This window comes from Mugil cephalus, chromosome 1 (assembly GCF_022458985.1).
Source record: "Mugil cephalus isolate CIBA_MC_2020 chromosome 1, CIBA_Mcephalus_1.1, whole genome shotgun sequence".
NCBI classification, from domain to species: Eukaryota; Metazoa; Chordata; class Actinopteri; order Mugiliformes; family Mugilidae; genus Mugil; species Mugil cephalus.
The window spans coordinates 43,300,913-43,312,912 of NC_061770.1; the positions used below are offsets into that span (position 1 = coordinate 43,300,913).

Consider the following 12,000-nt stretch of genomic DNA (forward strand, 5'->3'; position numbering starts at 1 on the left):
AGACCGTGAAAGAATTATGCAGAAGAAGACATTGAGCTGACTTGTTGCGCCTCGAATATTTTCGGGGTCTGGACTTTCCCGGCGTCGCCGGGGACTGAGGGGACAGCGAGACGAGGCGTCATGAGACATGACTGATGTCACAGCACATGTGAGGCAGCTGGATGTGACTGTCGCTTGACTTTAACGGGCGACTCTGACGCCCCCTGCAAGAGAGCGCGGGGGAAAACAACTTATTTTACTTCTGGGTGGTTTCCATGGCAACCCCCTCACATCACACTGCACCCTGAACAAAAGCACCTGGAGAAGCGGAGAGATGGGGACTTGACAGGTAGTATTGTGCTGAAGTTTGAGGCCGGTAGAACTGGTGATTTGGTTTTGTCCCGCGCTTTGATTAAAAATAGCGCCTTTTGTTATGTTACTTGGTGTCTTGTTGCAAGGAGATGTTAAGTGGGTGTGTGCTGCTTAGTGAGACAAAGACTTTTCTTATCCTCGTGTGGATGATTACTAAAGGTGGGGGGGAGCCAGAGATCAGTGTTTGGGCTGATCAGGTTTAGGACAGTTTGGAAAATGAGACCAATATTACTCATTAAGATCAGTTAACCTGTCATTGTCTGTGAGAACTCTATAACGCTTATAATAAGTAACAGGAAGGTTTAATAAAGGGCTTGGTGGGAAATCTACTAGTAGGATTTCTAGGGACAAAAAATAAAGATGTACTGCCGTGTAAAATTTAATTTCTTAATTTCTTTTTTCATTATAAAACCTTGTATTCACCAAACGGAGCTTTCTAATCAGGGCTGGGGTTTAGCGGTAAAACTGAAAATTGGTAAACACAACAACACCAACCCTCCTTTATCGTTGACTGTAATAACGCATTTCCAGATCTCTGCATCTAATCCGGTGACTACAACCGGTCCAATAGCCTTAAATTAGAATCACGCACCAAACAATGGGAGAAGTTGGTTTTGAATCCACTCTGAAGTGAAAAAAGCTGAGTTCACCCTCTCCCCCCACAGACTCGTAAGATAAACTGCACACTGCATGAATTTGGATTACATCAATATGACCCAGTGGTCCCTCTACTGAAGTAAAAAATTTTAGAAAGCGAGAGTACTACCCTAAGCTGAGGTTTCAGCATTTCAGATATAATGAGCGCCTACTTCTGACGAGACTTCATTTATGCCGTCTGCACGCGGCTAGGGGGTCGTATCAGAGAGATTCAATTTAGTCTTTTCAAAGGGGGCCCCTGGATCGCATGGGTACTTACATTTGCAAGCGACTTTTATTGGACTCGGATTTGAAGAAGGGGGCAAGGCACGGAGAGTAAGATGATTATACGTGTTACATTTTTAATAGAGCAAATTCTCAAACAAAATATGTAAATGGATGTCTTAACAGTGACTGAAAGACACGGGTTACGCAGAGAATGACGCAACCGGAGGAACGTTAACCAGAAAAAAAACACTGTAGACTGAACAAAGAGGTGCAAAGCACCACAACAACAGGGCTGTAGTCAACCAAACTAAACCGTGATCAACTGAACTGAATATGTGACTGACTAAGTCCTCACTGTTACAGGGAGTGGCCAATCAAAATTATGAATACAACAGAATAAATATAAATATAATATAAACCATGACTGACCGCATGGCTTAACAGCAACTGTACGCACATTTTTGTTTTATGCTAAATGATAAAGGAGAGCCCAGGAACTAAGAGCAGTCTACTTGTCTACTACAGCTAAAGTGTAGCCTTCCAGACCAGGTTAAATAGGTGGAGTCAGATTTCTCATGTTAAAAGACAGTGTAGCCAAATAAATGCACCGGTTAAATATTAGCATCGTGATGAGGCTCTGAATTGTCCCCGATTAATGCAGAGAAGATGCCTTGTTTCCTTCCCACGTCTTCTTTGCACAGTGAACTTAAGTTGTGTTTATTTTTGAGGCCGATTCGCTACTAAAGATTGATATATTGGGCCAATATTTGCATTCTGTTACTGGTATCGGCTGATATGCTGATACCTATATATTTTTTTCCCTGGCAAGATTTACAGACAGGCGTAACCACAGGCAGCCCTGTACGGCTGGAGAGGCTGCGGACCTGTGCAGCCCATACATTGCCCCTCCCCCACCAGCAGAATTTGTGCAGCTGGAAGCTGGAAAATTCTTGTATTCATATCGACACGCCTTTTTTTTTTTGGTTTGTTTTGGGTTTTTTTGGCAAACAAAGCTCTGTTTACTTTATCACTTAGCACCAACACATTAAAGTCGTTAGCAACAGTCCTAACTTTTACTGTTGTTGTTAAGAGGAGTTTGCTAGCTGCTGTTTTTTTTCTCTCTCTACAAGCTGGCAGGCTGTCAATCCACCACAATAAATGTTTATGTTTTTGGTTAAATGAGAACTTGTAACGTTTATTATCATTGTGTCATTTCTATCATGTAAATGGAGGAAGAAAAAGCAGCATCAGTTCCAAATATCAGCTCAGAAAAATCGGCAGCGCGTATCGGCCATCGGCCAATGCTGATTTAAAAAAATCGGTATCGGCCCTAAAAAAATCCATATCGGTCGATCTCTATTTGCTACATTAATCGTCTACAACATTTTTGGAGCTGAGAACCTGTCCACAACAGAGACCACGTTTATTGTCATTTTGTCTCAATAAATGCAGCTTTCTGTCTCTTCACATCAAAATAATTGCAAGAGTGTCTTTGTCTTTCTCCCCTGAAGTTGTCATGAATTTTAACCTTTAATTTCCCTGCGACCTCTAACTGCTACACCACACCTCCCCTGATGAACGAAAGTCAGCATCACTCACATCAAGCATTTTGCAGATTTGTATTTACATGTAGGCAGCTAGTTTTGCTTAACATCAATTACTTTTACAGCCAAAAGGATAAAAATCAAATGTCTTGAATTGTTGCGATACATTCCTCTATTATTAGAGCCCGTCTGGCCGATTTGATTGTCCTGGCAGATCTTAGCCAGAGCATAACCAGTTCCCAACGGAGCTGTTCCAGACTACAAATCATTTGTGGGCGGCTTCCAGGGTGTGACAAGACATTGTACCGACAGAAAGAACTAAGACGGCAGGTGAAGAACAAGTTGGCTCTAAGTGCAAATTAAAATCAGGAAGACTTCTAAGATGGTCCAGGAGTTCATGACTAATCAGGTTGACTGACAAGTTAAATAATGTACAGCATGAAAATGCATGAGGTTCTCAGTGCGTACTCTCACCGCATTGTTCTATAAAGGAATCTGGACCAAAGCTACGTCCTCGCAGCTATGTTATCTATCTAAGTAAATATGAAAGATAAAAACCTTAGATAATTCAATTATTTAATAACTACCTGAGCTTCAACGCATCTTTTATTTAGGGTGGAACTCTAATGAGTGGAGCAAAGACTCTCCTCTTTGTCTGACAGCCTGTCAGTGTGTGCATGTACCATTTGTTCGTGTGAATATCTGTTAGTTTATTCATGTTCTTCTTTGAGCTCTCGTATTCTTCCAGGGCTGCGATGGAAGCGTCTAACGTATGTTTGTACGGAACACGTGTCGTACTTACTGTCGTACTGCGCGAACCTCCCTGCCAGCAGGGCTCTCCGTTCTCATACACCATCTGATTGTACTGGTTCTTCGGCGTCCCTGCCCACATCCCCCACCTCCTGAAACACGAAAGAAAGAAAAAAGGAATTGAGAGAAGAAAAAAAAAATGCTTCGTTTAATCCTCCAGTGGAAACCAAGCTTCTGTCTCTTGGTCAAAATAGTCTATTAAGAAAAATTGGGACAAACTCAGAACAGAAAATAAAAACACTTCCTCCCAGAAAGAAATAAGGAAGCTGCCAAGATGGCCAGGCTGGCAGTGCCCTTCTTCGGTTCCTGGCACCGGCACGCTCACATCCCCTCAACAATGGAGCGGAAATATTAATTAGAATTTTGAGTTAATACCGTGTTGCAATAACACACGAGGGAAGAGAGGAGAACAAAAAAAACAGCAAAGCCCGTCTCCAATGAGTGAGTGCCTGCCCAGCGCTAAGCTAATTACATTCTCACCAAACATTTCAAGGGGAGTTTGGAAAACCAACGCAAACCGGGGTGCCAGTGGACACTGTCCAACGCGGTGCCGGCAGATGCCATTTCATTATGCCTTCACGGGGCGAACTTCTCTCTGATCTTTCGTCGAGCTCAAGCAGCTTCTTTGAGGTGGCGTCAACTGCTGCCGAGTATCGATTTGTGCAAAGCATTGTAATCCTGTTAGGGGGGAAAATCTTTTCTACAATTGGTGCGTGGCTGACGGGAGATTTTTTACTGAAACGTCTCCGCTCTGATCTTTTGCCCTACATCAGCTAGCAACTATTTTCTGTCTGCCGTGCTCAAGACGGAGCATAAATAATGAAATCAGCCTTTGCACTTTCAGGGAAACATGCAGTAAATGAAAAAGAAACCTGCAGCTCTTTTGTTCAGCGGCGTTCCAGTCGTCCATTAATCATTGTGGATAAAGAGCTGTAAAGAGCTGGAAATTCTAAGTATTGTTCTTTTAATTTGCCTAAGTACCTTCCTCAGCCGTGCCAATCCTGTCACAAGTGTGCGGCGCTGATCAATGAGAGCACGCTGACCTTTCCACCGGGATTAAAGGCGCGAGATCTGCTCTGATCTTCGAATGCGGCTTCATTTCATTTTTATACGTTCTCTTAATTGGTCACAATTGAATGTTATCCTAACGAGGAGATCCTCATTAGCATGTAGCTCTGAAGCTCGACACCCAACTGGCCGTCAAACATCAGATGACGCTTTTTGAGTTTTATTTTTTTTAACACGAAATAAATCTCAAATCTGACTGAAGAATTTAAATTTTCTATCTGGGAAATAAACACTATATTCCAGTCGGTGCGATTAAGGAGAGAATTTCTTTGCACATTTCTTTTTTTTTTTCTTCCTCGTTCGACCTTGATGAGGGCAAACTCGGAGATATCGAGAAAAAAAAAAAAAAAAAAAAGCACTCTCCAGCTTTACATGGCTGTCTTGGGGTCCCAGAGTATGACTTCTCTGCTGTTCGCGACGTGCATGGCTTATTTAAGACGCCTGAACGGGTCAGTCGGAGGTGAATTGCTCACACGAGTGGAAGCCGGCTGGGCCCGAGCGTCTCGCCTTTTTCCTCGGAGCCTGTTTGATTGGGTTTTAGCACTCTGTTAGCAGCGGGGGGCCCTCAAATGGATTGCTGTCAGAGCCAGCAGACATGGCAAACAGAGAAAGTGACAGTGCTCCGGCTCTCGCTGCTAGTTGACTAGGGATCCCTCGCGCATCACCTCCTCATCCATCGCGGCCCCCTCCGCCCTCCGCCACCCAACCCACACCTCATTCCCTCCCCTCACCTCCGTTCCCTTCCTTCCTTAATCTCCATTCTCGCTCTGTCAGCCCTCTTGTGCCCCAGGGGGCAGTGTAGGCCCTGTCAATTAGGCTTGAGTTATCGCTGAGATGTGGCCAACACACTCCAGTCCTTCGGACTCGCAGGAGTCACGAGATGGAATTTTATTGACAGATCATTCCCCGTAATAATACCTACTTGCAGTTGGTATTGGCAGGCCATTTCCTACGGTCATTCTACAGTTATCACCTGACTGGTGCGCGGCTCCTTATTTACACCTGTGGAAAACGCCACACTGAGCCCCGCCGCTTAATGTAACGGCACCGGTGTGCATAAACAGCACTATATGTTACCCTGACCCTGTGACAGACAATATAGCTCAACTCAAATGTGCAAAATGGACCCCACTGGCTCAGTGACAACTTCATTTTCTCATCCAATTTGTCACAGTTTGGCTTTAAGCTGCAGCCATGACACAAATCAAGCTCGCTCGCACTTGTAGCAGCAGCAGGGTCAGTCTCCTTAAATTATGTGGGTTACTACATGTGTCTTCCCGCTGCCTGGTCTGCCGCACCTGTTGTCTGCTGCATCCCGGGTTTGGCTGTCCGACAAAGCAGCTCAACGCTACCGACAGCGGTTTATGTTTTCAGGAAAATAGCATGAATTAGCATAACTAGATTAACACTGGGAGTAGAGGCTGAATCTTTTTTTATTTTTTCATTTTTTTTTAAATCCATTTCCAGCCACGTGGAAGGGCCGGGAGCTCGGCTGGCTTCCTTTTAATGATTAATGACGCAAGATATTGAAAAGATGCTCCTGTTCTAGCTTAAAACGCAGAGAATCTTATTTGCAGATGTCTGGTTTCTGGTTCCTTCTGCGTCTGGCCTCCTCTAATGCCATAAAATGCACCTTCCATCAAAGATAAACCTGTAATAGCGGCATATCTCGGCAGCTAAGCGCATTATCCATACATTTACTTTGCATCGTGGGGGAGATATCGAGACGTGCCTCCGACCGCACACATTAGGGAGCCGATCTCATTTAATTTTCTCTCTGAATTACTAAGGTGTGATTCCTATTGACACGAGGCATAGCAGATGCATTTGTGATTTAATTATAGCCGGTGAAAAATAGCACCGAAAATCACAGTTTCTGCTCCACGATGAGTTTACTGCGGGGTTTAATAAAGAATAAAGGAAAAAAAAAAGTGTAGATTACGTCCAAACTATCAGTGTTGGACCACTTTTTGTAACTGATATTGTTTTACGGATTTAAAAATAATATATAATCTGATGCTCAAGTAGAGTAATTAGCATTAAAAAGCTGATTAGCTCCCTCTTCTTCTCCTGATAATGGCCTGAGCCGATATAAGCTCCTCTTACTTCTTTTAAAACGACGTGGTCGCCAGCGATTCTGTTTTAAACTCCGCCGCGGCGCTAATCCACGCGCCTGGAACGATAAATCCCGGAGATCCACGGCTAATCTCGCCCAGCACCGAGAGGACAGTTACCCCCTCCGATACAGCCACAAATCAACCTTTCAGAAGCAATTATCATTTCTGCTCTGGTGTTTGAACACCCCGCAGATATTAGAAGAAGGGGGGGGGGGAGGCGGGAGAAATCTGGGCCAAAAAAAAAGGGTTATTTGTGCGCGCCTTGATGTGCGCGTGATGTGCGTTTTGAGACCGTGGGCCTTCGCTGGAGAGAAAGTGGATGAACGAAAACCACAGGGGGAAAAAAAAAATGAACACAATGGTGGCCCCGTTTGGCACGACTCCCGTTTCCTCAAGTAAACAGAATATGAATCTGCTCATCTGCATCCTGCACATGAAAGTAAACTCATGTATGAAACATGCTTATTTCATGCAACACAATTACATTCGTGCTTGCAAACAAAGAGACTGAAGAAGCCTGATGTCGAACATTAAAACTGTGGTACTGACTGTTGGAAGCTGGTTAAATCTGCTTGAAACTGGAGGAAAAACTAATATACACCACATAAATAGTATAAATATGTCCTTCATGCTACAAGTAACGTACCAGAAATAAGCTCGTGTTTTTGAAGCTAGTGCTGTGACTTTGGAGACGACCTTGCAGCAGTAGTTGAGCCGGAGCTCTGGCGTGCCAACGCCGTGGTCTAATTGAAATGAATGGCGCTGTATTTTCACACTGCGCTAATGTCTGAACTCGGCCTTACTGCCTTTGACTGATGTTTCCTCATAGTTTCGTTCATTTTTTCGTCTGCTTTGTGTCGGGAACAAAATCAAACACTGTTGGAACCATTTGTTTTGTTTCTTTGTTGTTTTTACTACTGGAAATGATTTGCCTATTTATAAAAATGGAAACATAAAAACACAGATTTTTCATTTTTTAATCACCCTGACCAATTAATCTACACTACCAGTCAAAAGTTTGGACACACCTTCTCATTCAATTCAGTGTTTGACTGGTATATACATATACATATCTGCAAAAGACGGCGTCCGCAGAGGATTTAGTAGCAAAATGTCCTATTCCTGACGTCCACTTGCAGCAGCAAACATTAACGTTTTTATGGTTGTTCTAGGTTCTTACTGCACGTGTTTAATGTTTAAGTCAAAAGTGAGATGAAGCATAAAAGAGGATGTTTCATTATCATCGTTTAACCATCCCTCCCCTTCAAGACCTTTGACTAAAGTGCCCTTGTTGCACACAAAGTACAAACACATAAAATAAAAAGTCAGTCAGACAGTCAGTTGAAAGACTCAGATAATGACCGGGGTGTGGTTGATACAAGCCTTCAAACACAGACCAGAGGGGGAAAAAAGGAAAAAAGAAAAAGAAAAATGTAATTTCCATCACTTTAATCCAAGAAAAATAAAAGAATCCTTTAATTTATCCCATAGTCGGGAAATACTAAATTTGGGGTTGTATGCTTAGAACATAGACAGTATAACAATGGACGTCTTGCCAAGTCCTTCCAGGGATATTGGCAGCGCCATCTTGTGAGTTTAAAGCTGGAGTCTAACCAGGAGGCTACTGTCCCAGAGTGAAGCCACGACGTCCATGACTCGACCACACGTCCGTAAGACTCACTTGCGTTTTTGTTTGATTACCACTATGCTCTGCTCTACCTCTAACAGTTGCAAAGAAATGAGGCGAAAGAAAGAAAGAAAGAAAGAAAGAAAGAAAGAAAGAAAGAGCTTTACGGAGTGGTTGGCATGGCAACTGGTACTTGCCATTATGTCACATCCTGTTTCTATACTGTCAAATAACTGACTAAAACGAAACTTATCCAAAGAATTGACTCTTGAACCGGCATCAACATTACAAAGACCATCCTTAAAATAAATAAATAAAATAATATTTGACATGTATTTTAGTGTTTTAGTTTGGCACAGGTCCCATCCACTAACATGGAGGAGGTGGAGCTTATGACCTATACCTCAGTCAGTCACCAGGGGGAGCTCTACTTGCTTTGGCTTAATTTAAGGATCAGTTCTGCCATCCATATTTATATACAGACCATGCTTGATCCCAGTCTATGTTGCAAATGTTACACAATAAAAGTCCTAATTAAAAAAGTTAAGATTGTTTTTTTGTCTATTAAATCTTTGTAGTGCTTTTAATTTGAAATAATCACAGGAAGGGTTTGTATTAAATGTGGGTGGGGTTTAAAACAAAAGGCTTCCCTCGTCATATTAAAATATGACGAATTACCACGATTATAATTAAACGAGTGTAAGCCTGCTTCAGATAAAAACCTGTCACTTCCAGCGGTTGAGGTAAATAAAGGTCGCTGTTTGAGGAAATACAGAAACTGTCATGACAACTGACTCCAACTTCACAGGCAACTGCCGTCACTTTCTGTTACGGGGAGCATCGACATCAAGCCAGGTCCTTCAGATACACTACCATACATTTTCAGCTACGGAGAGACAAGAGCTGTCAGATTAGATGTGCCAACTCAGCATCAGATTACATATAAATGCTCCTCTAACAACCGGTTCCTCTACTCCATCCTTGTGCAGTCCTAATGAAATACAGTACCTGTGTTAAGACGGTGTAACGTCTACACTTATTACTGTCACCTTCCCGCTGCAGCATCCGCTCATTAGCTGCCACTGCAATGAATTATACCTCACCGTTATGCTTTTCCGTTGCTTTAACAAGGGGTCTGGAGCAGCAAGTTAGTCCCCTCACTATGCTGTTAATGCGCTAATCATTTACAGCATGAGACGCAGCAACGCACTGGCAGGTAAAGAGAGTCATTTGGGAGCTGCTGGTTAATTTGGATTCAGTGGAGCCGTGCTACTTTATTATATATATATATATATATATATAAAGAAAAAATAATAAAATAAAATAAAAAAAGGGGCCTGCTCTCATAGCCGAGCAGCGCCATGCATCGCTAACCTCTGCCACTGGTGTCAGGTCACCAATCAGAGAGCAGCGTTGTGAGATGAGCCCAGGCACCGTCATTACTGTGCCAGTCACTGATGCTCCTCTCACCCCGCTACCACCCATTGTGCCCAGCACCTTAATAAATAATTCATACTCACAGGAACATATGAAGGGCACATGCTCAGTCAGGGCTTCGCTTTCACTCCATCTCACATGAATGATGCACAAAGACGACGTTTACGCCTCTTCTGAATTTTTTTTGGGTGGGTGGGGGGGCGCACGCGAGGATTTAAATATTACACACGGTAATGTGCGAATAAATTAATCAGCAAGTCCGCTAGTTAAATCTAAAGCGGCGCGCGTGAATTTCGTCGTCGAGTTCTCCGACGTACACGCCACTGACCCACATAATTACCGAGAGCAGCATCCATGGCACATGTTGTTTCGCGCCGGGCTGCATAAACAGAAGACCGGGGCCATTTTCCTCGCGGTTATAAAACAAACTCAGGGTGCATATTTCATCAACACCTCCTGACAGATATGAATCAGGGCTGATGTCAAACCCAAATCAGTATTCCGTTAACAGCTCACTTGTGCCTCATTAACGGCTGGGCTAGATGTTGCCATGGCTACCCAGCAGAAAGGCCATCAGGGGTTCACAGTGTCAGCTCCCCCCGCTCTCTCTCCACTCCCTACCACTTTTACCCTCTCCTAAGACACACAAGAGTCATTACCCCTTCGCCTTGATAACCGCGTAACATGTGGGCTGCTGGAGACCATATATCAGAAACACATCAGGAGCCGCCTTCCATTCCCTATAATGGGGAGTGTGTTATATAAACTAATTTCTAAACCTCCCTCGCTTCGCTGTTACACCGCGGCACGCTCCTGTTGAGTATTGGGCATTAAGCGGCTGCCATGTTTCCAGGTAAAGAGGGGCCCTCTCTTTGCTAATGGCACTCCAGTGAATGACCTTGACAGCTTGAAAATGAGCGCATTAAGTAGAACACTTAAATGTATAATTATGCACTTGTTCCAGTGGAACTGTCACTGCTCTGTAGGTTAAATCATTATGGCTTAGATAAGATGAGGTATATAAAAAAAATAAATAAATAACCAAAATACACCCCCCCTTCCTCCCCCTCCATTTTTTTTTAAATGCCCATCAAAACAATTAAGGGATTGGCTTTGATACGAACACATGAAAGGGAGCATCACTGCACTCATTAAGTGAGCGCACTGGAAAAAGCAAAGCAGTGCAGAGCCAAGCAATAAACAGTCATTAGTTATTTTACTAAAAAGAAATGCACATGGAAATGATGATGGTGTGGACCGGTTGAACAGTACGGTATAGTATAGGCTAAACTCACACCCAGGTACATCTCTACACCAGAGTTTTACAGTTTGTGGTGACATATCTGGACCGGGACACCTTTACCAGTGTGTTCGATACCAACCATTAATCAGAGTATCCATGAAGACGACTAACCCTCTGTGTCTGGGACGGGTTTCCCTCTACATAAAGCGTGCTTTATCCTTATACGCGCTGGTAACATTCTGCAAAAGCACCACCTAAAAAGTCTGCAGTTCATCAGTCATTTGCGCTTCACTGCAACGCGTGAAAAGGAAAGGATGATCAGGTAGATATTGTGTAGTAGGAACAGTACACTGAGAGACATGAACAAGGAAATGCATTTTGTTCCAATCAGAGCTGCTGCATCTCTGCGTCGCGTGAATAATGGCGTCACTAATGGCGTTATTTTTATCAGTAAAGGGTAATCTAACTAATTACTATTTCCATTGTTACAACGCCGTTACCGTTAACGACAGTTAAATGTGTTTTTTTTACAGTGGCGTCTTCTCCTGGAGGCCAAGGGAGGCCATGCTAACTCTCCTTTATCGTCTCTGTAGCCGTCATTAAATAAAAAACACTCCTTTTAACAGTTTCGTCAATTCTTCTCTGTTGTGCCACTGTCATCTCCTCTTTATTTCTCTTCTCTAATTGTTGAGCATTTAAAAGTGTGTAAAACAGCGCCCTCTAGATGTTACATAGTGAAAAAGTGGTGAAGTATTACACAGTGTTGTCGGCAAAGAGGCCAAGCAGAAAATAAGAACAATGAGGAACCAACGAGACGAGGCTGCTGTCATGACACTGCTCACCAGTGATTGGCTGGGACTGGGTCAAAGGAAGCCACACCCCCACTTTCACCTCACGCCAATCAAAAACATAGTATCATATCATGGAACCGCTGAATGA

General features: G+C 43.3%; 1 protein-coding gene across 1 annotated transcript in view; it reads right to left on the bottom strand.

The window, feature by feature from the left end:
• The window catches only part of LOC125020625 (glucosidase 2 subunit beta-like), a 135,466-nt gene that overhangs the window by 1,727 nt on the left and 121,739 nt on the right, over positions 1–12,000 (bottom strand). Inside the window, exon 14 of the mRNA XM_047606079.1 lies at positions 3,562–3,661. Coding sequence (XP_047462035.1) covers positions 3,562–3,661 — 100 coding nt within the window. The remainder of the gene's footprint in view (positions 1–3,561; positions 3,662–12,000) is intronic.